Source organism: Nyctereutes procyonoides, unplaced genomic scaffold (genome assembly GCF_905146905.1).
Source record: "Nyctereutes procyonoides isolate TBG_1078 unplaced genomic scaffold, NYPRO_anot_genome, whole genome shotgun sequence".
In the NCBI taxonomy this organism is placed as follows: Eukaryota; Metazoa; Chordata; class Mammalia; order Carnivora; family Canidae; genus Nyctereutes; species Nyctereutes procyonoides.
The window spans coordinates 28,242,604-28,270,180 of NW_026575120.1; the positions used below are offsets into that span (position 1 = coordinate 28,242,604).

Genomic DNA, 27,577 nt, shown 5'->3' on the forward strand with positions numbered 1-27,577 from the left:
ACCCAGGTCCAAGGTCTGGAAGCTTCCTTCCAAACTCTGTAGGCCTGTAAAGGCCCCATCTGGCCTTTGAGTGCAGGCCTTTAGTGTTCCCAATTCCCACGGAGGCTCACGGCCTAAGCCGAGCCTTCCCAAGACGGGGCTCTTCAGCAGATGGGATGGGAGGTGAGCCCGCACAGTCTGCCTTGGACACCCCAAACGCACTGAGTTCTAAAAGGCAAAAAGCTCATGGTGAGGGGCAAGGTTGAGGCTCCTGTCTGGCACAGTGGTGAGTGATGCTACCCTTAGTGAGGCTGGAAAGGGGACACGTGGGGCACTGTACCCCCAGGAGATGGGTAGTGGGTCCAGTGGTGGAGCTGTTTCTGTGAAACTAGGGAGGCTGGAGATCATAACCATGTCTGCTGATTTGGCATCAGGAAGCGCAGTGGCTGAGAGTGGCTCAGCATCTGGGGCAGCTTCTCTCTCTCTCTAAATAGGCTTCATGTCTCATGTGGGCTTGAACTTATGACCCTGAGATCAAGGGTCACCTGCTCTACTGACTGAGCCAGCCAGGAGCCCGGGGGCCAGCCTCTCCTGCACAGTGTTTCTGTGCCCATGCTCTCACTAGTCCGTGGTACCCAAAAGGAAAGAGGGGGTGACTCTTACCCGAACTGTTCACTTCCTTCTAGTGCAGAGTGGAGAACACACCGAATGCAGAGGAGATGCTGCTGCTTCTTGTGGAACACTTGGGGCTGATGAGTGAGGGAAATAAAGGGTGGTGGTCATAGTGGAGGTGAGTGTGGCCAGGGGGTTCCTGGTTGCTCAGTGTGACTAGCTGCTGTGGGAGCTGCTTCTGTGGCAGAGCTGCTCCCTTCCTCTGGCCCCGTTCTATAACATGGGGCCATGGGGCTGGGGACAGGTGCACAGAGACCCCTGGGGGCTAGTTCCAGGCTGTCCAGCACCAGGCCACAGGCTTTGGAGCCTGGCCACTGGGAGTATCCTCGCCACCCTGGGCAGGTGTGGGGCAGGCACTGGCACAGGGCCAGTGAACCTGGGCATTTATCCTCGTGCTTGGAACAAGACCTGGTGCCAGGAGAATGTAAGTAAGAGAGATTTGTCATCAGAAGAGGCAATGAAGAAAATCATGTTTGGTAGGCCTAAAAATCTCCTAATAAGTGTTAAATAAATACAAACAGTTTAATAAACTCTAGTCAATTAAAATCTCTGTCATTCAGGAAAATCAGTGAGAGAAATAATGAGATCTATAAAGGTTTCAAGAAAAATATGTTGGAAAAACCGCATTTCATTTTAACCTCTTCAGACGGAAGAGAAGAAATAAACCAAGAGATTCAGTGGAGATGTTCTTGGAAAGACCCAGCGATCCCTGCTGGCCCCAGGCCCCATCCACTGAGATGCAGCTCAGCTCCCAGGGCCACTGCACCTTTTTCGCCACGGCGTCCATGCAGGTGACCGCCTGGGAGGATGAGTCCCTGCCTGTACCTGCGTCACCAACCCCGGCCAGGCCCCACGCTCTAGTGCTTGGCGTTGTGCCTGCCAGATGGGCCACAATTCTTCACTTCTGGGTCGGGTGATTGCTGTTTAGAGTGTTGGCAGTGAGGCTCTGTCAGTAGCAACAACACACTGCTGACTTCTGAGCCTCAATCAGCAAACCGACCTCAGCGGTGTTTCCTGCCTCCACCGGCCTTGGCCTCACCCTCATATATCTGAGCAGACACAGCCTCGTCTCATGCTACTAACCTCAGACTTTAGTCCGGAGTTGTCTTTCCATCATTCTCCTGAGTTCATTCCTGGTTGATCATTGATGCTGGTGGGCTCACAGGCACTACTATTTTAGGGTTCAGTTGCAGCAGCTGGTGAGTTGCCCAGGAGGGCGATCTGCTTCTACCACCTTCTCCGTCCTCAGAGTAGGAGGATATGTTCATGAGAGGGACGGGGGTCTGAGGGCATGCACACACTGTGAGAACCTGCTTCATCAAGAAGCGGCACCTTGGGATGGGGCCCCAGGGGCAACCAGATAGGACAGCGGCACCTTGGGATGGGGCCCCAGGGGCAACCAGATAGGACACACACTTCTCTCTGCTGGCCTTGTAGGTGTGAGCTCCTCTGGCAGCAGAGGGCCAGTGGGGCTGAGGTCCCAGGGCAGGCAACTGAAGGGTAAGTGCCCTGGGTCAGCTGCAGCCATGAGACTGCCAGGTGGGCCTGGGTCCGGGGAGCCCTCCACGGATAGAGCAAGTCTTCCCTTCAATACCCATCTGAACTGTTCTGCTTGATGTTCCAGGCATCACAGAAAATTCGCTCTGCCCACGGACTGGCTGAGCAGCGCCAGATACGGCTGCTCCAGGGCCTAGTTCCCTGATCTGCTGAAAGCCACTGTCTTTGGCCACACACCATGCATCTCTGTGGCCTGGTCCTAGGCCCCACTCACCAAGAAGGAAGTGGAAACTTGGAGCATTGCAGTCCAATGCTATCTGTCCAGAGTCACAGAGAGAGAGAAGAGTGCTCAGTGAAGAGCAGGGCGGCCATGCTGCATGCCTCTACCTCTTCTGACACCCTCTGCACCATGGGACGTTGCAGCACATCCCTGGGCTCTGAGGGGGAGATAAGGACATCTGAGCCCGTCTTCCGAGGGGAGGGTGAACTCCAGAGTATGAGCTTCATGCACGAACCTGGCAGACTGCATTCTTCCTTCCATGATTCGGCCTGAAACAGACCTCTCTCATGATGACCTTCCCGAGCCCACCTTGTGTCTCTGGGCATGTGGACCATGCTAGTAACCCCCACCTCTCCGGTCATCCCCCAGCACCCCAAATATAGTTAGCCACGGGGAGTGTTTGCACCACAGAAGCCAGCAAGCATGAAACTGAGGGCCACGTTTCACCCCACGGGGTTGGTTTTCAAACATGTACCCCAACTCCACCACGGGTGAGTGCTCAGCATCCAGTGTGTCTAAATGCCTGATGCGTGCGTGCTCAGCGCTCAAGAAGCAGCAGTACGGTTGTCAGGGCCACGGTGGACTTGGGGAAGTAAGGTCATGGGAGGTGCCAGAGGACACATTCAGATGTGCAGTGTGCCTCCCGACTCTTGTGCGGGGGTCACATCGTCTGCGATGCCACATGAATGAGTGAGCTCCTGGGTGGAAGGTCTGGAGAGGCCGTGGGAAGCACAGGGGGCAGGAGAAGCTGGCAGCACCGTCTGAGTCCCTGACACCCCCGGCCCACTGGGCTTCTCCCCAGCACAGGCTGTCCCCTGGCCCGAGAACACACGTCCCTCTTGATTGGGGTGCTGAATGAGCACTAAGACCGAGCATGCCCTGAAAGGCCAGAAGTGGTCTCCACTGAGACACACCAACCAAGGAGTTTCAAATGCCAACTGGCATTTCCAAGAAGCACAGTATGATTCGAAAGCAACCATTCCACTCGAGCATTGCACTTCTGTGCCTGCCCAGGGTGGTTGGAAGACTCAGGTCTGAGTCCCAGTTCTATGACTCGGAGGTCCTTGGGCCTCAGCATAACCATCTGGTTCCTTGTGATGACAGCACTTGCCTGCCACCCGGCCAGCACTGTCGTAGGCTATGCATTCTGTGCTGTGTGTGACATACACAAGTGCGTCCAGTACAGAATCAAGGAAGACAGCACGTCCGGGATGCTGTCATCAGGACTGTAGAAGGAGGGACGGGGGCTGTGAAGAAGGCATCCAGGACGGGAGAAGTAAACCGCCCACATCAGTCGCCCTGAAGGAGAACTGTGGGAACAGGCATGGATGTGAGACTCTCCCTGTAGACCCTTCTGTGCCTTTTGAATTTTGAACCCATGGGAATTTATTACCTACTCAATTGATATGTAAATAAAATATTTGATTAATTGTGAAGGACTCTACAGGGTGAAATTGGGTAGTAATTATTGTTCTACATAACAAAGATAAAAATAAGCCCCCAAACGGGAGGGCTGGAGCACAGAACATCACCCAGGAAAGGAGCAAGATGTGAAATAAGTAAACTATCCATTGGTTCTATCCATTCAGAGTCCAGAGCTCACCCTAGGTCGTGGATGTCCTGTCAGTCATCCTTGATGCCTCCCGGGCAACATGGTGTGGAGATTCTTAGAGTCCTGTACTATTATTTCTGCCACAGACGCCCATTCTGCAAAGACCTGTGGTGTACAATCTCCCTGCACAAACTTCAGCAAGTAGAGGGGCCCCAGGCCCTGAGGTCGGTGGTACCTTCCTTTCTGGGGTCTCTGGAGCGTTTGGTGGCATGGAGTCAGGAGATGGCAGTACTTTTCCAACAACATGTTTTTTTGGTTTTTTTTTTGTTTGTTTTTTGTTTGTTTTTTTTTGCTAACAAAATGTATTCCCTACTGTTCTGTTTCTGTGCCTGTGTCCATAAAAGCTTTTCTCTTTAGTGCTAAATCACAGTATCTTTCTGAAGACATTTTTATTTTAATTTTTATTTTATTTTTATTTTTTTATTTTTTATTTTCTGAAGACATTTTTAAAGCAATTAAACTCAACACACAACAATGAACTTAGCTCAATAGTCACTGCCAGGACTGGCTCATGCATACAGATGGTGACGACTCAGTCACAACCATTGCCTGGCTGATAGTGATTTTAAGAAGCATCCCAATTTCAGAGATGTGAAAATGTGAAAAAATGTTCACTTTAGAGTAGATGAAATATAGTATTAAGTACACTTCCCTGGACTTCCAAATTCTCTAAAAATCAGTAAAAAGTTAACTAAATTTTTTTGAAAAGACAAATCAAGCATTATGCAGTCGTTGAAATGATAGCTTCTAGGGGTATCTGGCTGGCTCAGTAGCAGGTCTAAGGGTAACAAGACCTCTTGATATTTCCTGGTTCAGGAATGAGCAGGGGACTTAATTCATAACAAGGAAGCGAAGGAAAAAATATATTTTCTGGGCTTTCTGAGAATTTCTGGAAGCTAGTGGGTCTCATTTCCAGCGGAAGTCCAGTGGGCTGTGGGGCCCAGAGCTAGACAGGCCAGAGAATCTCCCAGAAACAGAGCAGGAGCCCAGAGTCGCTCCCAAAGTCCTGCGAGTGAGGCAGCTGGGTCTCTGTCATTGGTCAGCGAAGGCTTCCTACCTCATCCCAGAGCTGCCTTCTCAACACCCTTTTCCAGTTAGCATTTCCTACTGTTGTGTCATTCCTTCCTTGCTACATAATTTGCAACATGAAAATGTAGGAGCTCTTGTTCAGTAATTATTAAGAATTTTAGGCTGGTGACTGCGCAGCATTAATCCAGGGGCAGGACTCATCACAAGGGCCCATTACCTGTAGTAATGAAATGTATGGGTGTGGCTGTCACAGGGAGCTGGGATACAGCTCAGGCAAGGCACTAATCATTCCCAGCCTCCTGTCCCACAGGTTTGTGTAGAAAGTTAAACGAGATGATACATGTTTAGCAAGTGCCTGGCACGTTCCAAGCACTCAGTATGAGTTAACTGCCATTGATACTGCAAATTCCTCATAAAGTGAATAAATGCCTGGATGAGCACTGTTGTGCAGTGAGCTTAGATTTGATTGCCAGAAATGGAATTACAGGGTCTCTATGGGTATGACTCATTTTTTTTTAAGTAGTTCTCCAAAAAGGAATGTTTTTGGCAAATTATTCTCTAAAAGGGGTCATCTGTCACCCTAGGACTCCGAAGCAGGTGAGTCGCAAGTTGCGATCTGTGTTATAAAAAGTTGTGGCTGCAACGTGGCTGGAGCGGGAGGCCCTGTAGACTTGGCTCAAGTTAATGCCTCTGTGGGATGGACACGAAAGCAGGAGCAGGACTTGGATGGCAGGGCAGAAGTTAGGACCCATGGGACTTGAGGACTGCACGCCACCCCCACCCCATCCCCCACCCGTGAAAGTAAGAGGGAGGGGCCGCGTGGGCAGCTAGGGGGCGGTGGTGTCATCGCCTAAGGACCCGCACGTGGTGCGGGCGGTTAGCAGGGCTGATTTGAACTTGCAGTTTGGAACATGCAGGCTGATCAGATCTGTAAACGGGGAACTGGTTGGAATCAGTTTGGACGTGAGGACGACGTGGGACCCACAGATCCAGGTCGTGGAAGTCACCGGGCGATTGGGAACTTCCCTGAAAGAAAGCCTTAGAGGAAGACAGCAGAGCTGTCTTCGCGGGGGTGTGCCCTGACCAAGCACGTCAGGGTCAAGTAGGCGACCGCTCAGGTGCTTTGGAGTGTTAACCCTAGCATTGGGTTACGGGTGCTCCTTCACGACACAGGGAACGGCCACGTTTGACGCTGTGAGAGAAGCGAGGTACAGAGTACAGCACAACTAGCTTTCGGCAGGTGGCCGTCGTGCAGGCTCGGGACGCTGGCGATCTCACGAGGACTCCCGGCTAACCGCCGTGACCCAGGCCCGCCAACCCGTGCCCATCCCCGGCCACCGCCACCCGCCGCCGCCGTCCCTGCTCCGCCCCCAGGGCTGCCCGCGCTGGGGAGCGTGCGAGTCCCTTTCTGCACCGGCAAATTCCCACGTGTCCCCGGGCCCCAGCTCCAATCTCCAGGCCTCTGGCAGCGCTGCAGAGACCTCGACGAGGGCGAGCGCTCCTGGCTCGGGGACTTCCCCCGCGACCCCCCGGCCGCCCCGCACTCCTGGGGACTCCTGGGCACGACCCCAGGCTCCGCTGGCGAGAGGCCCCACCCACCGCCCACCTGCCCCCGCCCCCTGACTCTCGCCTACCTGGCCCCACCCCCGGTTCCCCATCGCCCACCGACCCCACATGGCCCCGCCTTCCGCCCTCCAGGCCCCGCCCACCTGGCCCACCTGGCCCCGCCTTCCAGGCCCTCGCCCATCTGACCGCAGGCCCCCCTAGGCCCCGCCCCCACGTGACGCGAGCCCCACGTGATGCCGGTGCTGCGCCTGCCCTTTTAAGGCGGCTCCGCGGCGGCTGCGCGGGGTCCTTCCCGGGTGTCCGCCTGCGGAGTGGCCTAGTGCGCGTGCGCGGCGCGGGGCACCGTGGGGCCGGCGCCGACGAGCGGGGCGCGACCTGCGGCGGGGGCAGCGGCCGGGGGGGCTCCGTCCGCCGCGTGGGGCAGCCCCGAGGGCCGTGCTTCTCCGCGGTGCTGTGTAGGTACTGCGGCCCGCGCGCTCGCCGGCGGCCGTGGGCCTGGGGGCACAGGGCCTGGAGCCCCCGAGGCGGGGGATGCGGACGGCCCCCGGGCCCCCAGCTTCCCCCCTGCAGGCGGGCCTCCACCTGCGAGCGGCCTCTCGAGGGCGTGGCCCCCAGCAGCGCGCACCCTGCCCGGAGCTCCTCCGGGACGCCCCACGGCATCCGCCGCCGGCCGGGGCGCTCCGGAATCCAGCGTGCTCCAGCCCGGCCTGCCGTCCGCGGCCCCGCAGCGCCCCGCGACCTTCGTGCCCCCGTCCCTGCCCTGGAGCAGAGCCGTCGCCCGGCGCCCCGCAGCGGCCCCCTCCGGCTCATCCCACCGACCACACGGTCCTGAGGGTTCCTAGTCACACATTTGTGTAAGACCAGAACGTCCACGACCTGCCCGAATGGTGAGTTTGCTCATGATCTCAATGCCGAAATTTCATCAGAGGATTTACATCACTTTGTATAATTGGGAAAAAGAAAAGAAACAGTTGTGTCGAGTAGCAGATGAAGAGAAATCCATGTCTACCCCTTGTTGGTAATGTAGTGCACAGGATTTTAGACGCTTTACCATAAATTTGTACACATGGTTTTTTATTTTACTATTTTGTGCATGGTCCTTTTATTTTGATCGTTTTCTGTCTTGTACAGCCTTCGATGTGCACAGGTGTTGCAAATGTAGTGAAAGACTTAATGGATAAGTTGGGCTTCATAAAAATCTAAAACTTTTGTATCGCAAAAAAAAAAAAACCTTTTGTATCGCAAATAGCATCATCAGAAAGCAAAAAGGGAACCCACAGAATGAGAGAAAATATTTTTGAAGCTCATATTCGATCAGGGTCTAGTATTCAGAACATGTAAGAACTCTTATAACTCTATAAAAAAGACGAACTAGAGACTGGGCAAAGGATTGGAATGCACATTTCCTTGAAGAAAATAAAGACATGACCGATAAGCACGTACAGCAAAAAAGCTGTGTATCATGAGAGAAATGTAGAGTTGCAGCTACAGTGAGATAGCACTTTCACCCCCTCTAGGATGGCTCTGGTCAAAAGAACAGACAGGAACAAATGTTGGAGAGGATGTGGAGAGGTTGGAACCCTCCTACCATCCTGGTAGGAGTGTAAGCTGGTGCTACTGCTTCGGAAAACAGTTTGGCAATTCCTTAAAAAGTTAAACATAGAATTATGATCTAGCAATTCATTTCTGAGGTGTATACGCAGGATGAATTAAAGGAAATAAGTAATGCCCACGTAGAAACTGTTACACAGATGTTTGTAATGGCATTGTTCACACTAGCCCAAAGATCAAAACAACCCAAATGTTGAAGGGATAAACAAAATGTGATATATCCACGCCACGGAAAACTTTTGGGAATAAAAAGGAATGAAGTACTGTTGTGGGCTACAACGTGGGCATATTAGATTGCCAGGGTTGCTGTGACAAAGCACCACAAACTGGGCAGCTGAACAGAATTTATTGTCTCACAGTTTTGGAGGCGAGGAGTCTAAAACCAAGGCATTGGCAGGGTTGGTTCCTTCTTAGGACTCCTCTAGCTTCTGGTAACCTCAGGCATTCTTGGCCTCTAGGTGGTATTCTCCTGTGTCTTCACATTGTCTTCCCTCTACCTGAGTCTCTGTGTCCAAATTTCTCCTTCCTAGGAGTCCATTAGCTTAGGGCCCACTCTACAGACCTCATCATACCTTGACATCTGCAGAGACCCAATTTTCAAATAAGTCACATTCACAGGAACTGGGGGTTAGGACTTCCATCTTTTGTGGGGGATTCAATTCAAGACAACAATGGATGAACCTTGGAAATGTGGTAAATAAGAGAGACCATTCACAAGAGACTACCTACTGGACGGTGCCACTACATCAAGTATCCAGAACAGGCAGCTCTGTAGAGAAAGCAGATTAGTGGTTGCTCAGGGTTGAGGGAGGGGGAATAGAGAGTGATTGCTAGAATGTATATAAATTATATGTAGGTGGGTGGTGAATTGTAGGTCTGTAAAGTTGCTTAAAATACAGTAACAACAATACACAGTTCTTGTGTAGGCATCTAGCTTCCTTTAATGTTAGCATATTACATAACTAATATTATTCTAATACAATTAGCGAATCCAGAAAATTAATATCTGTACAGAACAATTAGCTGATTTACAGACTTCATTCAAATTTCATCTCTTGTCTAATATTGTTTGATAGGATAAATGCAACATGACATTTTTTTATTCTGTCTCCTAACCTTCTGCAGAAATTCTAGTCTATTTTTGTCTTCTGATGACCTTCTTATTTTTGAAAACTATAGTAAAGTTATTTTGTAGAATGTCCCTCAGTTTGGATTTTCTGATTGGTAAGATTCAGGTTATACATTTTTGGAAAGACTACTGAAGAAGTGATGCTGTGTCCTCAGTGTGTTATATCAGAGGGTACACGACATTGATAAGTGTTACTACTAATTTAAGTCTGATCAGTTTGTTAGGCTGGTATTTTAACTAAAGTTAATTTTTTTTTCTTTTTAAATTAACAAGTAGTTTGTGGGGAGAAATGCTGAGACTGTGTGGAAGCTTATTTACCTACTTCCATCCACTAATTTTAGATTAGTCTTGCCTACAGCAGTTATTACTGTGGTGTTTACCTATGCTTTTATTTCTAGTTCACTTTCTACGTTTATTAAGTAAGGAAGAGCTGTCTTTTCTCCTCCAGTTTTACTATTTATTTACTTATTATTTTCTAAATGCTTTTTTTAATTTTAAAGTAATTCCTACACCCAGCATGGGGCTTAAACTCATGACCCTGAGATCAAGAGTTGTATGCTTCACTGACTGAGCCAGCCAGGCACCCCTTTTGTCCCCAGTGTTTAAATTTATGTTTTCAGATTTTTGTTTATATCAGTACAGACTCATAGATTTTTATTCTATTGGCTTCACCCTTTAGTGTCATTACGTTGCTCAAAATGTCCCTGATTTGGCCATTGAGAGCTTGTTGTAGGGAGTTGGTAAATGGCCCCTAACAAGTCCCACCTCCTGGTATTCAGGCCCGTGTGTTTTCACGGGTTTCCATCTTGGGCAACCTCTCTTGCTGTCTCCTTTTGCTTCCTTGCCTCCTGACTCTGACGGAAGTCAGCTGCCATATTGTACGGTGCCCTATGGACAGGCCCCTGTGCGAAGGAACTGAGAGAGGCCTTTTGGCAACAGCTAGTGAAAAACTAAGCCCCTCAGTCCAGGACCCCAAGATCATCCTATAACCTCACTACTATCCAATGTTGTACTGGATGTTCTAGCCATTTCTATAAAGGAGGAAAAGAAATAAAATGCAGACAGTGGGGACACCTGGGTAGCACAGTGGTTGAGCATCTGCCTTTGGCTCAGGGCATGATCCCGAGGTTTGGGATTGAGTCCCATGTCGGGTTCCCTGTGGGGTGTCTGCTTCTCAACCTTTGCCTATGTCTCTGTCTCTCTCTGTGTGTCTCTCATGAGTAAATAAATAAAATCTTAAAAAAAATGCAGACAGTGGAAAGAAATGTTTGTATTCACAGATGACATGCTTGTCTGTACAGGAAATCTGAGGGAGATTACAAAAAGCTTCTATTAACACTTTACAGAACTATTTTTACAGTTTACAGAACTGTTAATATTAACACTTCATCTGTTATGGATGCAAAATCATATAAAGACATTGATTGTATTTCTAAGTGCTAGGAACAAACGATCAGAAATTGAAAAACCCTTTTAATGCCATATACATTAAATGCTTCTAAATAAAATTGAGAAGAGATTTGGAAGACTTTTACACTGAAAACTACCAAACATTGCTCAGAGAAATTAAAGATCAAAGTAATGGCAAGATAGACTGTGTTCATGAGTTGGAAGACTTTATGTTGTTAAGATACCAGCTGTTCCTAAGTTAGTATATTCAGTGCAATCAAAATCAAAGTCCTAGCTGGGGCGCCTGGGTGGCTCAGTGGGTTAAGTGTCTGCCTTTGGCTCAAGTTGTGATCCCAGGACCCCCACAAAAACCCAGTCATCTATAAATTAGGGAGTGGATTCTAGCAGATACTGAATCTGCTGGTGCCATCATCTTGGACTTTGCAACCTCTGGAACTGTGAGAAATAAATCTGTTGTTTATAAGCTCCCCAGTCTATGGTACTCTATTATGGCAACAGAACGAACTAAGATGTGCACCAGTCCAATTCAATGGAGAATGGCTGTGGAACAATTAGGTAGCCATATGCGTAAAGAATAACCTCAACTTTACCTCACATAAAAATGGATCATAAACCTAATTATTAAATTAGAACCATAAAACTTGGGATGCCTGGGTGGCTCAGTGGTTGAGTGCCTGCCTTCGGCTCAGGGCGTGATCCGAGAGTCCTGGGAACGAATCCCACATCGGGCTCCCTGCAGGGAGCCTGCTTTTCCCTCTGCCTGTGTCTGCCTCTTTTTCTGTGTCTCTCATGAATAGATAAATTAAATATTTAAAAATATAACTATAAAACTTCTAGAAAAAAGCCAGAAAATCTTTGTGACCTTGGGTTTAACAAAGGTTTTAACTATAACTTAGGTATGAGCTATAAAAAGAAAAAAAAATCATTAAATTGGGCTTTATCAAACCGTAAGAAAACTCTGAAATGTGGAGAGAAGATGGCAGATTTGGGAAGGGATCTTGGGATCTGAAAATGACATGACAGTGAGTTCTCTTTGCTCAATATATCCCGGATTTGGTGCTGGGGAACCCAACAACCTGGAAATACCAATAATAGTCAGGTGGGATGGGGAAGCCCCAACAGAAGCCTGTTCTCTTTCACCCAAGGACCAGAAAAGGGGCAATTTAGCAAGACAGAAAACTCATAGTCAATAACTGCTTTACTATAGCCAAACACCATGGAACAAAATGGGGCCCCATCCCCATTAGCAAAGGTTAGGTGGGGAGACTGGCCTTTGATGATAGCCATGTTGTAAAGAGGCAATCCTCTTTCCTTCCTGGGGTGATGTCAGAGAAGGCCCGGAAGAGCTGGGATTGTCCCCCAGTGACGAGACCTTTTCTCTCTCACAGGTCTGTGAAGGCCACATGGGGAGCAGTTTTAAGGCATTCCTCACCCTCTGGATTGGTGTTTTCTAGAGAAATTGGGGTAGGAGTGGGAAAAGGGAGATATATTTATTATAAGATGCTGGCTTATGGGGTTATGCAGGCTGGGAAATCCCATGATTTCCCATACCCAGGAGAGCTGCTGGTGTGATTTGAAGGTCTGAGTGCTGGAGAACTGATGGTGTGGATTTCAGTCTGAAGGCCTTAGAACCAGGAGCACTGAATGTAGAAGATTGATGCCTTAGTACAAGCATTTAGGCAGAGAGCCAATTTAACTTTCCTCCACTTTTTTGTTCTGTTCAGGCCCTCAACAGATTGGATATATTACCTTGCACACTGGGGAGGATCATCTGTTTTATTCAGTCCATCCATTCAAAGACTAATCTCCTCTGGAAACACCCTTATAAACGCATGCAGAAATAATCCTTTTTTTGTCTTTTTTTTTTTTTTTTTTAAGATTTTATTTATTTACTCATGAGAGACACACAGAGAGAGGCAGAGACACAGGCAGAGTGAGAAGCAGGCTCCAACCAGGGAGCCCGACGTGGGACTCCATCCCAGGTCTCCAGGATCACAGAAATGATCTTTAACCAGCTACCTGGGCATCTTGTAGCCCAGTCAAGTTGACATACAATTTTTTTTTTTTGACATACAAAATTAACCATCACATTCTTGCAGCCAGAAGGGTGAACTTTCATCTTCACTTGGCTGTAATAAGGTAAGGTCTTCCTTCTTTTGCTTCAGTAATGTTAGAGGAGGCTGGAAATGCAAGATTTAAATAGGACCCAGAGTCTCATAACAGGATACCTAAAATGTCCAGGGTACGTTTGAAAATCACTCATCATAGCAAGAACCAAGATTATCTCAATGAGTAAGATAAGACAATTATCAGATTCCAAAGCAGAAATGCCACAGAGGGTGAAGGTATCTGACAGATTTAATTTATTTTTTTGTTTTTATTTTTTTTTAATTTTTATTTATTTATGATAGTCACACACAGAGAGAGAGATAGGCAGAGACACAGGCAGAGGGAGAAGCAGGCTCCATGCACCGGGAGCCCGACATGGGATTCAATCCCGGGTCTCCAGGATCACGCCCTGGGCCAAAGGCAGGCGCTAAACCGCTGCGCCACCCAGGGATCCCAGGTATCCGACAGATTTTAAAGCAGGCATCATAAATATACTTTGAGGAACAATTAGGAAAATGCTTGAAACAAAGAAAAAACTATAAAGTCTTAGCAAAGAAATACAAAACATAATGAACAAATGGAAATTTTTGAATGGAAAAATACAATAAAGGAAATAATAAACTCACTAGATAGCCTCAACAGTGGAATGGAGATGATAGAGGAAAGGATCGGTGAAATTAAAGATTAAACAATAGAAATTAACTAACAGCAACGATGAAAAAAAAAATAGATTGGGGGAAAAATGGAGCCCCAGGGACCTGTGGGACAAATGATCTAACATTGCATTTCATCTGAGTCCCCAAGAGTGACAAGAAAGAAGTTGGAGCTGAAAAAGTATTTGAATAAATAACAGCTGGAAAAAAAAAAATTCCCCAAATTGGCAAGACATAAACCTAAAGATTCAAGGAACTAAATTAATCCCAAATACGATATACCTCAATAAAGACTATGCCAAGTTGCATCATAGTCAAAATTCTGAAAACCAAAGACAAAATATCTTGAAAAAATAATATATGTTACTGTGCGGTAGTGTCTAAGAAGGCGGCTGTGGTGGCGGCTGAGGCAGTGACGGAGGAAACAGAAGATAGCAGGTTTTTTGAAAGGACTGCTTGTCTACAGCAAAACCAATTTTAGTTGATTTCATGCTGACTCTGTGCAAAGCTTCGAACCGGCGTCCTTCAGTCTACCTGCCCACCCGGGAGTACCCATCTGAACAGATCATCAGGACAGCAAAGACAAACATCCTTTTAGGCCACCTACATTAGCAATGGGACAAAAAGAACGTGGCCAAGAAGAGAGACCAGGAGCACATGGACCTTGAGGGTGAGAGCTCTGCACTCCCCCACCGAAGGTCGCACCGACAGACAGCCCACACGTGCACAAGGACACTTAAGTAAGACTCTTACTGCTCCACTGGCGCCTCCTGTCTTGTCTGCTCCTCGCCCGCCCACCTTGTGTAAGTGTCCCCGACCTTGTACCCACCGGCCCACCCACACGACCATCCATACCACTTCCAACCTCATAGGAGCCATGTATTTATTTCCCTTGAGTTTTTATTTATGCTGTAAAAATGTACCAAGCGATAGTTAAAGGGGATGTCAGACCCAGTCGTGTGATGTTGGTAGGTACTTTTTAAAAAACATTGTTATTCACAACCCCCCCCATCCAGAACCCCTTTACCCCTCCCCTCATACCCCAGTTCTCCTCCAGAAAAAGCAGAGTGTGTCTGCAGGGGTCTGGAGCCCAGGCCTTGATGTGGCCCAGCAGCATGGATGGGAGCCCCTCTCCCTGCTCCCACTCTCTCCAGTCCGGGCCTTAAAGTCTCCTGGCTTTGCTCTGAATGTGAGCCAGGGGGAGAAGTCGGCATTTCTGGATCTTTCTGTTAAGTCATTTTATCATGGACTAGTGTCTACCCCAATAAAAGGATCTTTCCGAAAAAAAAAAAAAAGGAAAGAAAGAAAAGAATATGTGGAAAACAATCCAAATTACAGCAGAATTATTACCAGAAACAAGGAGGCCAGAAGAAAGTGGCATGGCATTTTCAAGTGTGAAAACAAAGAACTATAACTCAGAATTCTCTAGTGAAAATTTTCTTCTGGAATAAAGTAGAAACCAAGACATTCTCCGATGAAGGAAAGCGAAGATTTGTCACCAGCAGATCTACCCATAAAAAAAAAAGAAGAAAAAAAGAAAAAGCTAAAGGAGTTTTTTTCAGTTGGAAAGGAAATAACAACAACAAAAAACAACAACAAAATAACAAAAAATAAATAAATAAATAAAAATAAAAAAAAAAGGAAAGGAAATAACTGGGAATTTTGAAACATCTGGAAGGGATCTAGAACAATAGAGACAAAATGGAATTTTTTCTCTTGTTGAGTTTTCTAAACTATATTTGATGGTTCAGGCAAAAATTGTAACATTGTCTGATATGGATCTCAAAGCATGCAGGGGGAATCTTTAGGACAACTGACTTTTAATGACAGAGGGTAAAGGAACTTAAAGGATTGGATTTTTTTTTTTTTTTTTTTTTTTTTTTACATTTCATGGGAACTGGTAAAATGTCAAAATCAGAGTGCTGTGAAAAGTTATGTGTATGTAATATAAAACCTAGAGAGCAATCACTAAATATTTATTGAAAGAGATAACTTCAAAAGCACTACTGATAGAACAAAATGGAATTCTAATGAAGGGTACAAGGAAGGCAGAAAAGGAAAACAGACAAATGAACAGAGGAAAGAAACAAAACAAAATGAAACAAAAACTCCACAGAAGTCCAAGTATGTCAATAATTACATTAAATGTAAAAATATGCCAATTAAAAGAGAGGGGCAGAGTGGATAAAAATATATAGTTCCCATAAGAAAACTCAGTTCAAAAGTAATGGTATAGGTAGGTTGAAAGTGAAAAGGTGGAAAAAGATATGCAATACAGACACTAATAATAAGAAGGCAGTAGTATTAATGTCAGGTAGATTCCAGAGCAAAGAAAATTACAGGGACAGAAGAGGAGCATTTCATAATGATAAAAAGGGTCAGGCTATCCAGACGTAGCAATCCTAAGTTTGCACAAAACAACAGAGCTGCAACATATGTAAAGCAAAAATAGAACTGAGAGGAGAAATAGACTAACCGATGATTATATTGGAGACATCCACACCCCTCTTCCACCAATTGATTAAACTACCCAGAAAATCAGCAAGGTACCATCAATCAACAGGATCCAACACACATAATACAATAACAGCAGAATAGGCATTCTTTTCAAGTTCTCATGGACAGTTTATCAGGACAGACTATTTACCACAATAGAGCCATAAAATAAGCTTCAACATATTTAAAGTAATTGAAATTGTACTGTGTATGTTCTCACCACAATGGAATCAAACTGGAAATCAGTAACAGAAAGATAACAGGAAAACCTTGGAACAATTGGAAACTAAATGACAATTTGCTAACTAATCTGTGGGTTAAAGAAGACGATGTCTCAAAGCATAATAAAAACAATTTTTTGGACTGAATGAAAACGAAAGCAAAACATACCAAAATATGTGGGCTATAGCAAATGTAGTGTTAACAGGAGATTTTATAGTGTCAAATTCTTATATTAGAAAAGAGGGAAAGTCTCAGGAAAATAATCTGGCCTTTCAGTTTAAGATCCTATAAAAAGAAGAACAAGTGCAGAAGGAAGATGAGAAGAAATCAGTGAAATTAAAAAGATGAAAACAGGGATCCCTGGGTGGCGCAGCGGTTTGGTGCCTGCCTTTGGCCCAGGGCGCGATCCTGGAGACCCGGGATCGAATCCCACATCGGGCTCCCGGTGCATGGAGCGGTGCATGGAGCCTGCTTCTCCCTCTGCCTGTGTCTCTGCCCCTCTCTCTCTCTCTCTCTCTGTGACTATCATAAATAAATAAATTTTTAAAAAAAGATGAAAACAATAGAAAAAAAAGATGGTTCTTTAAAAAAAAATCAGTATTGGCAAACCTTTGATAAAACAGAAAAAAGATGATGCAGATTATCAGAAAAAAAAATAAAAAAAAAAAGATTATCAGTCAGGAATGAAATGAGCTATCACCTCATAGACATCAAAAGTATAATAAGGAAATATAACTATACATATATAAATTTGACAAATGGACTAATTTCTAGAAGTCATCCAATATGAAAGATAATTTGTATAGTTCTGTAAATATTAAAGAAATTGAATTTTTAATATTAAAATGTCCAAACAAGCATCAAATGTTTTCAGTGGAGAATTCCACCAAATATTACAGAGCAAATTCTAAACATCTGACAGAAAAAGGAAAAGGAGGGATTTCCCAACTGATTTTATGAGGCCAGGGTTCTACTGATACCAGAACCATACAAAGACCATCCAAAAAAGGAAAATGGCAAAATAATATAGCTCATGAATTCAGATGCAGAAGTCCTCAGTGAAACATTAGTAAGTGGAATTCAGTGATAGAAAAAGAGTGATGAGATTTGAGGAAGATAACAGAGTAGAAAGCACCAGAAATCTGTCTTCTGCTTAGACAATTGTCTTGGCAGAATCTGATTGATTTAATTATGTTGGAACTCTGTGTAGTTTATTCAAAGACTTGCAACTTCCTGAAGAAGACTTGAATGGGAAAATGCAGTTAGTTTTGGTCAGTTTCAGCAGTGGTTACCTATCCCCCATCTTCAACTCAATGACAGTCAGTTAAGCATTTGTTCCAGGAGCAGCTAAAAATCTAGTTGAGCCAAGGTGAGGAATAAAGACCCTGTTCTCCAAAGATCAGGACTCTGTTTTCTGCTTGCTGCTTCTGGAAGTACAGACACAGGAGCAGGCTCCGTTGGTGCACCTCTCCCATTGTTTCAAGCCCTTTGCCCTACAGCTGAAGTGGCTTCCAGGAGATTTAAGGAGCTGGCACTCCCCTCCCCCTTTATCTCTTTTCCTCATTTTGAGATTCAGACCTTTAAGGACTAGGTCATTCAAAAGTGACCACACATACAAGGGAATTTAGAAAGTCATTGTGCGTGCCTAGGGAGAAACTCAGCCTCAGAAAGACCTGGAAAGACATGAAGTTTACACCTCAGGCTGAGGTCTGGTACAGAGACACTTTATAACAATAAAACAAAGGCAAATACCCCCCCCCAAAAAAAAAAACCCAAAAGATAATCTTAGGGAAAGGGGAGAATCTGATTTCCAGGCTTAATACATTATTAGATTTGAACATGCAAGTTTTTAGGAAAATAAATCACAAGACACAAGGAAACAGGAAAGCATGACATACTTTCTTTGAAAGTATTCAAAGAAAAAGACAACAGAAAATGTCCAGTGACAAAGGCCAGATGGCAAATTTTCTAGAAAATGACTTTGAAAAAACTGCCTTAAAGATGTTCAAAAAGCTAAAGGACACAGAGGAAGTCAAGAAAATGATGTATGGGCAAAGTGGAAATATCAACACATCACAAAGAAATTCTGGAGCTGAGAAGTAGAAGAACTTAAGTGAAAAATTTGCTAGAGAGATTCAAAGGCAGATTTGAGCATACAGAAGAATCAGTGAACTAGAAAAGATAATTGGAATGATCAAGTGTGAGGAAAGGAAAGAATAAAGATTGAGAAAAATGAACAAAGCCAAGGAACCTGTGGGGACACCTTCTAGAGGATTAATGTGTATTATAGAAGTTCCAGAAGAAGGGAGGCAGAGAAATTATTTGAAGAAATAATGCCTGAAAACCTCCCAAATTTGAAGAAAGACTTGAATATAAACATCCAAGAACCCTAACAAACTCAAAATAAGATGAATTCAAGGAGATCCACATGGAGGCACATAAATTGTTGAAAACAAAAACACAGAGAATATTGAAAGCAGCAAGAGAGAAGTGACTCATTACCTGAAAAGGATGTTCAATAAGACTCACCAGATTCTTCACCTGAAACTTTGGAGGCCAGAAGTCAGTAGGCTAGCATATTCAAAGTGGTGAAAGAAAAAAAAAAATCTGTTAGCCAAGAATGCTGTGTTCTCCAAAACTGTCCTTCAGAAGTGGAGAAATTAAACCCAAAGCAAGGAGAAAAAAATAGTAAAGATCAGAGATGAACAAAATATAGAATAGAAAACAAGTTTTTGAATTTTTTTCTTGAAAAGACCACCACCACCAAAAGACTAAGGAGGATTCTAGGAAGTTGGTAGAGTCAAAAGCATCAGGAATCTGTTTCCTTGTGTGGACAACATACAGTGCAGAATCATGTGATGTAACTATTTTGGAACTGTGGAGTCTGTTGAAAGCTTGCAACTTTCAGGGGAAGGCTTGGCCAGTCAGTTTTACTCTATTTCAATTCTAGGATGGTAGTAGCTATAGATTGCCAACCCCCAGCCACTTGACAGGCAGCCACGTTCCTGGTCCAGCTTGCACACACCTTGTGGGAGCCACGCAGGCAAGGAGGATTCTGTCCTCTGAATATCAGGGATCTTTCCTCTGATCCCTGATTGCTGCTTCTGACCATAGAGGTGCAGAGAGGCAGAGAGCCATCATTATTGCACCTCCCCATCGGGCTCAAGTGTCTTATAGGCTATATTAAAGGGCCAGTGCCCTTTCCTCCTTTTCATCTCTTCATTTTTTGCTGTGTGTGTGTGTGTGTGTGTGTGTGTGTGTGTGTGTGGAGTGGGGAACTGGGCATTAAAGACTAAGGTATTCAGAAACTCCTGCAGATATAGGGAAAATTTGAAAGTGATTGTGCGTGCCCAGGGAAAAGAAATAAGAAGATGTCAAATCTATACTTGGGCTGATCCTGGGCACAGATTGGATATAACCATCAAAAAGAAACAAAAACAACAAAACCTAGAAAACCTTGGGGAAGGGGAAGAATCTGACTTTCAGAGTTATCACATTATTAGATTCAAATGTTCAGTGTTCAACAAAATGTCACAAGGCTAAGAGACAGGAAAGTATGGCTCATCCAAAGGAAAAAAAATATACAACAGAATCTGTTCCTGTAAAGACTAATTGGATGATATATTAGGCAAAGACTTTAAAATAATGGTCTTAAAGATGCTAAAAGGACTAGAGGAAGATGTGGAGAAAGTCAAGGAAACAATTTGAGAACAAAGTGCAGGTATCCATTAAGAGATGGAAAATCTAAAAACCTAAAATGAAATTCTGAAGCTGAAAAGTACAATAACTGAAATAAAAAAAATCACGAGGAGTCAAAGGCAGATTTGAGTTGGCAAAAGGTAAATCAGTACTTTAAGATAAGACGATGGAAATTATTGAGGTTCAGGATCAGAAAAAGATGGAAAATAGCAAATAACAGCCTGTGTCTATGGGAAACCATCCAAAGCACCGACATATGCACTGTGGGAGTCTCAAAGAAGAAAGAAAGGGGCAGAGAGAATATTTGATAAAATGGTGTCTGAAAGCTTCCCAGATTTGAAGAAAGACAGGACTACAAACAGCCAAGAAGCTCAACAAAGTCCAAGTAAGATGAACTCAAAAAGACTCACTCCAAGACACATTATAATCAAACTTTCAAAAGCCAAAGAAAAAGCAAGAGAAAAGACAATTGTCACAAACAAGTGATCCTCAGAGATCAGCTGCAGGCTTTTTATTTTTATTTTTATTTTTTAAATCAGAAACTTTGGAAGCTAGAAGACAATGGGCAGGTATATTTTAAGTGCTCAAAGGAAAAAAAAAAACAAACCTCTCAACCAAGAATCCTATATTCAGCAAAATGGTCCTTCAGAAGTGAGGGAGAAGTCCAGACATTAGTAGATAAAACAAAAGTTGAGGGAGTTTGTGACCACTAGACCTGCCCTGCAAGAAATGCTTGAGAGAGTCCTGCAAAATGAGAGAACACTACACATTTAACCTGAAGTCATGAAGAGACATAAAGATCCCAGTAAAAATAAATACACGGACAATTATAAAAGCTGGGATTATTGTAATAGCTTGTAACTGTATTTTTTCTTTTCTATGGGATTTAGGGTACCAATGCATTTAAATGAAAAAAAAAAAAAAAAAACCACAACAAACCCTGATTACTAATGTAATTATTATTGTAACTTTGATTTGTAACTCCAAATCATATTTTCTATATAATTTAAGAGACTAATTCATTTAAAATAGTAATTTATGTTTTGGAGTATACAATGTATAAAGATGTGATTTTGTGACATTAACAACCAAAAGGGTTGGAGGACATTGTAAAGGAACGGCTGTTTTGTATATTACTGAAATTAAGCTGCTATAAATTCAGTTTAGAATGTTACAACTTTAGGATATTAAGTGTTAATTGCCATGGCAGCCACAAGAAAAATAGCTATAGAATATACTCAAAAGGAAAGTAATAAGGAACTTAAACATTTTGCTACCAAAAAAAAAAAATCAACTGAACACAAAAGATGATAGGATACAGGAAATGAGGGACAAAAAAGCAATAGGACATATAGAAAACAAATAACACAATGACATAAGTCCCTTCATATCCGTAATTACTTTAAATGTAAATGGATTCAACTTTACAATTAAAAAGCAGAGATTGGCAGAATGGATGAAAGCACATAATCAAACTATATGTCTGTTTACAAGAGACTTACTTGAGATCTAAAGATACAGACCACTTGAAAATGGATATAGATATTCCATGCAAATAAGTAACCAAAAGAGAGCACTAAAGACTATTCTAATTGCAGAAAAAATAGACTTTAAATCAACAAAGCTTACAAGAGAAAAGAAAGACATTACATGTTAACAAACATTTTAACAGCAAGAAGATATAGTGATTATAAACATTTATGCACTAATGACAGACCATCAAAATATATGAAGCAAAAAGTGACAGAATTGAAGGGGAGAAATAGTTTTACAATAACAGTGGGAGACTTCAGTACCCTACTTAAAATAATAGAACAATGAGACAGAAGACAAAGGAAAAAAGACTTAATCGATACAATAATCCAACTAGTTCTAAAAGACACATAACAGAGCACTCCACCTAACTACACAGCATACACCTGCTTCTAAGTGGACATGGGAAATTTTCCAGGACAGACCATATGTATGGCCATAAATTAACTCAAAAGATTTTAAGAGTTAGTTGTAATCCAAAGTGTCTTCTCCGACCACAATGGGTAGTTAGAAGCCAGTAACAAACTAAAAAACACAAAATTGTGGACACTAAAAAACACTTTCAAACAACAGATGAAGATGAAATCACAAGGGAAATTTGAAAATACTTAGACAAATTAGAACAAAAACATGACATACAAAACTCATGGGGTGCATTGAAAGTGGTGCTAAGAGGGAAATTTATAGCTAAAAAGTCTACATTAGAAACAAGAAAGATCTCAAAACAACAAGGATTTTTCAATGTGAGGAACTAGAAAAAGAATATGCTAAAGCCACAGCTAGCAAAAGGAAAGAAATAATAAAGATTAGAGCAGAGGTCAATGAAATAGAGAATAGGAAAATGGCAGAGAAAATGAAACCAAAAGTTGGTTCTTTGAAATGATCAACCAAATAGACAAACTTTTAGTTAGGTGGATTAAGAGAAAAGGAAGTCTCAAGTTACTAAAATTAGAAACGAAAGTGAGGACATTAATAGTGATTCTACAGAAATAGAAGATGATTTAAGAGAGCACATGGACAATTGTATGCTGAAAAATTGGATAATCTAGATGAAATGGACAAATTTCTAGAAGCACAAAATCTGCCAAGACTAAATCATAAAGAAATAATCTAAAAAGACCTGTTATTAGTAAGGAGATTGAATCAGTAATAAAAAAAAATCTAGGGATCCCTGGGTGGCGCAGCAGTTTGGCGCCTGCCTTTGGCCCGGGTGCGATCCTGGAGACCCAGGATCGAGTCCCACGTCGGGCTCCCTGCATGGAGCCTGCTTCTCCTCTGCCTGTGCCTCTGCCTCTCTGTCTCTCTCTCTGTGACTATCATGAATAAATAAATTTTAAAAAATCTTTAAAAAAAATAAAAAAATAAAAAAAAATCTCCCAGCAAAAAAAAAGTGCTAGTCCTGATGGTTTCACTGGTGAATTCTATCAAAAATTTAGAAGAATAGGGGATCCCTGGGTGGCGCAGTGGTTTGGCGCCTGCCTTTGGCCCAGGGTGCAATCCTGGAGACCCGGGATTGAATCCCACGTCGGGCTCCCGATGCATGGAGCCTGCTTCTCCCTATGCCTGTGTCTCTGCCTCTCTATCATAAATTAAAATAAAAATAAAAATAAAAAAAGAAAAAAATTTAGAAGAATAACTTTTTAAAAAGTTTTTAAAAGATTTTATTTATATATTCATGAGAGACACACAGAGAGAGTCAGAGACACAGGCAGAGGGAGAAACAGGTTTCCTCCTGGGAGCCTGATGCAGGACTGGATCCTAGGACCCCAGGTCATGACCTGAGCTGAGGCAGACATTCAACCACTGAGCCACCCAGGCACCCCAAGAAGAATAACTTTTGAAACATTTCCAAAAAATTGAAGAGAACACTTTGTAACTCATTCTATGAGACTGGCATTACTCTAATGGCCAAACCCTGACAAAAACTATAGAAAATTACAGTGTTCCTTTTGAACATTGATGCAGAAATCCTCAACACAATTCTAGTAAACAATTCAGTATTTTAAAAGGATTTTATAATCATGACCAAGAGAGATTAATTCTTGGTATGCACAGTGGTTCAAATTATGCAAATCAATCAATATAGTGCAATACGTCAATAAAATGAAGGGAAAAACACATGATCATCTCATTTGATGCAGGGAAGGCATGTGTCAAATTCAACATTCTTGTATGAAAAAAAAACATTCTTGTATGATAAACACAACAAACTAGAAATAATAGGAAACTACCTCCATGTAATAAAAGCTGTACATGAAAAACATAGCGAACTTAACACTCAATGGTGAAAGACTGAGGCAAGGATGCCCACTGATCTATCTAGAACAGTTAGGCAAGAAAAATAAAGGCATCCGAAGTGGAAAGAAAAAAGTAAAATCTCTGCAGATGATACGATCTTAGATGAAGATCCTAAAGATGCTGCAAAACTATTTAATAAATGAATTCAGCAAAGTAACAAGATAACATTAATACAGAAACCAGTTGCAATTCCATCCACTAACAATGAGCAAACTGAAAAGGAAATTATGAAAACAGTTCTTGGGGTGCCTGGGTTGCTCAGTCAGTTACTTAAGCATCTGACTCTTGATTTTGGCTCAGGCCATGATCTCAGGGTTATGAGATACAGCCTGTGTCAGGCTCTGCACTGAGCGTGGAGCCTGTTTGGGATTCTCTTTCCCTCTCCCTCTGCCCTTCCCCACCACTCCTGTACTCTCTGAATAAATGAATCAATAAATACAAAAGCATTTCTATTTATAATAGCATAAAAAGAATGAAATATTTAAGAATTAACCAAGAAGATGAAAGACTTATACAATGAAAACTTCAGAATATTGCTGAAAGAAATAAAATAAATATAAATAAATGGAAATACATCCCATGTTCGTGGACTGGAAGACAATATCATTAAGATGTATTACCCAAGTGATCTACATATTCAGTGCAATCCTGTCAAAATCCTAGTGATTTTTTCCCCTCAATCCATTCTAAAATTTATACAGAATCTCAAGGAACAGTGAATAGCTAAAACAATCTTGAAAAAAAGATCAAATCTGGAGGACTTACGGTTCCTGATTTCAAAACTTACTACAAAGCTACTGTAGTCAAAATGGTGTGGTGTTGGTATATGATAGCCATTTAGACCGATGGAATAGATTAACTCAGAAATAAACCTGTACATCCCTGATGATAACTGATGATGAATGTCTTTTCATGTGTCTGTTAGCCATCTGTCTATTTCCTTTGAAGAAATGTCTGTTCATATCTTCTGCCTATTTTTAAAATTGGATAATTTTGGGGGGTGTTGAGTTGTGTAAGTTCTTTATATATTGTGGATACTAACCTTTATTGAAATAAGTCAGTCAGAGAAAGACAAATACCATATGATTCCACTCATATGTGGAATTTAAGGAACAAAGGAGAGAGAGAGAAATCAAGAAATTGACTTTGATATACAGAACAATCTGATGGTTGTCAGAGGGGAAGGGAGTGGGGATGTGTTACATGTGCACTTGAAAGAATGCTTTTTCTATAGATGTTGAGTATAATATTCTATATATGTATGTTAGGTCAAGTTCTTTTTTTCATGTATTCTTTATGCTTATAGGGTTTTTTTTTGTGTGTGTGTGTGTATGTTTCTCAAGCATTGGATGATGGCAAAGAAAAATTACAGTTGCAGATGGAATTAAGGTTAGTAATTGGCTGAATTTAATATGAAGTAATTATCTGGATTAGGGGAAGGGGCAATGTCATTACCAGGGTCTGTGAAGGTAGAGGCAGAAGAAAAGATGAGATGAAGGCTGCTGGATTTAAAGAATGAGGAAGGGGCTATGAGATAGGATCAACAGGCCACCTCTAGAAATTGGGAAAGGTAAGGGAACAGTTCTCCCCAGGGGGCTAAGGCAAGGAGAACAGCCTTGCCAACACCTTCTAACCTACAGAACTGGAAGATGGTGAATTTGGGCTGTTTTGCCATGTGACATGACGTATTCATAGGCGATGGGGATTACGATGTGGGCATAATAATCCCACATTATTATGTAATAATAATTAAATTATTATTTAATTTAATTATTATTATTAAGACCATTACTTTTCTTACAACTCTTGCTTCAAAGTTGTTTTTATTTTTTATTTTTTTTTTAAGATTTATTTATTTATTTATTTATTTATTTATTTACACAGAGAGAGAGAGAGAGTGAGAGAGAGGCAGAGACACAGGCAGAGGGAGAAGCAGGCTCCTTGCAGGAGCCTGACATGGGACTCGATCCCGGGTCTCCAGGATCATGCCCTGGACTGCAGGCAGTGCCAAACCACTGTGCCACCGGGGCTGCCCTTCAAAGTTGTTTTTAATGTAACACAATATATTATTGTTTTTAAAGCCAATGTTTGTTTAAATTACTATTTCCTGTGCTCTTGATTACTTCATGCAGCCCTGATCTTCCATCTGCCAATTTCCTCTTGCCTAAAGTACATCCTCTTGATTTTATGCATTTCACTTTTATGTAACCAGGTGTGGATTTCTTTTTATTTGTCCCTCTTTTTTTAAAAAAAAATATTTTATTTATTCATAGAGGCACACACAGAGAGAGAAGCAGAGACACAGGCAGAGGGAGAAGCAGGCTCCACGCAGGGAGCCCGACTTGGGACTTGATCCAGGGTCTTCAGGATCATGCCCTGGATTGAAGGCGGCGCTAAACCGCCGAGCCAACGGGACTGCCCTTATTTGTCCCTCTTGAGATTTGTTTAGCCCTTTAAATCTGTAAGGTTGCATCTTTCATCAGTTCTGGAAAATTCTTAGTTACTATCTTTTCAGATATTGCTTCTCTGTTTTCCCTCTTTTACCATCTGGGTCCTTAATTATATATATGTTAGACCTTCTGATTTTATCTTCTGTGTTTCTTAACCCTTCTTCATATTTTCCTTGTCTTTGACTTTTTGCTCCATTACTGATAATTTTTTCAGTTCTATTTTCCATTTCACTAATATCAGTATGTCTAATTTGCTATTAAATCCATCCATTACATTGTAATTTCAATTCTATTTTATTTAAATTTTGATTGTTTTTCAAAGCGCATCCTCTTTTGTGTATATTTCAAGATTATCTTTTACCTGTTTTAAAGTATTAAACATAGTTTTGGTAAAGTCTGTGTCTAATAATTCCATTAATAGAGATTCTTAAAAGTCTGTTCCAGTTTTTTTCTGATTCATGGTGTTTTGTTTCTGTTTATGTTATTTTTTGACTCTCAAAATTTATTTGGATTTTTTCTTTGGAATTTTATTTCATAAATTTTCTATGTCCAGAATGAATGTGGATCCTTCTAAAGGAAATTTGTGTTTGTTTCTTCCAGGCTCTGGAAGCACTCCCAACCCAGAATCACTCCAAAGTTGCTTCTCAATTTTCACATTACCCAGGTGGTGTGAATTCAGGCTGCACAGCCATGTAAGGGCCACTTGTGGTTTCCATATTATCAGAAGTAATCCTTTCCTAAACCAAATTGGAGACACTCAACTCTCCTCTGGGGTGGAGGCCAATTATTTCTATTTCACTATTAAAACTGTAGGTATGACCCTTTGGAGTCCCAGCCTTAGGGATGGAGGCTGCTCTTTTACAGTCCCTGCCTTGCATGGGTCCTGGGAGTTGTCTTCTGTTCCTCAGACACCTGAAGCCGTGAAATCCCAAATGCAGATTCTCTGGTCTGGTGAAGGCCTCCAAGAGAAGGAAGCTGTTATCACTTTCTAGGCTCTCCTCTTTGCTTCTGTGACCTGACCAGAGGATTCACAGCTTTCTTACCAATTCATTTTTTAATTTAAAATTAGAATAATTTTCCAGAGTTTTACATTGTTTTTAGGAAATCTAATCTTTCAGACCTTTCTTTCAACAATATATTTCTTAAATTTCTGAGATTTTCAGATAGATTCTCTTCAATTTTTTTTTTTGTTTTGGCAAAATATATACAACATAAAACTTACCATTGTAATCATTTTAAGTGTATGGTTCTGTGGCATTCATTACATTCCCAATGTTGTCCAAACATGACATCACTATTTCTAAAACTTTATTATTCTAGAGACTCTGTAAC

General features: G+C 42.6%; 1 protein-coding gene and 1 pseudogene across 10 annotated transcripts in view; both read left to right on the forward strand.

Annotated features, from left to right (window-relative positions):
* The first annotated feature begins 7,031 nt into the window (after positions 1-7,031).
* The window catches only part of URGCP (upregulator of cell proliferation), a 53,244-nt gene continuing 32,698 nt past the window's right edge, over positions 7,032-27,577 (forward strand). For 5 of the 10 annotated variants that reach the window (XM_055335408.1, XM_055335409.1, XM_055335418.1 and 2 more), the window contains exon 1: positions 7,033-7,522. Coding sequence is in view for 1 of the 10 variants with exons in the window: in XM_055335404.1 (XP_055191379.1) it covers positions 25,174-25,184 (11 nt within the window). In the remaining 9 variants the exon portion in view is untranslated. Of the gene's footprint in view, positions 7,523-12,663; positions 12,925-25,138; positions 25,185-26,845; positions 26,938-27,577 lie in introns of those variants that run through there. The other 5 variants (XM_055335404.1, XM_055335410.1, XM_055335411.1 and 2 more) reach the window with 5 other exon arrangements.
* On the forward strand, positions 13,019-15,375 carry LOC129515726 (DET1- and DDB1-associated protein 1-like; annotated as a pseudogene).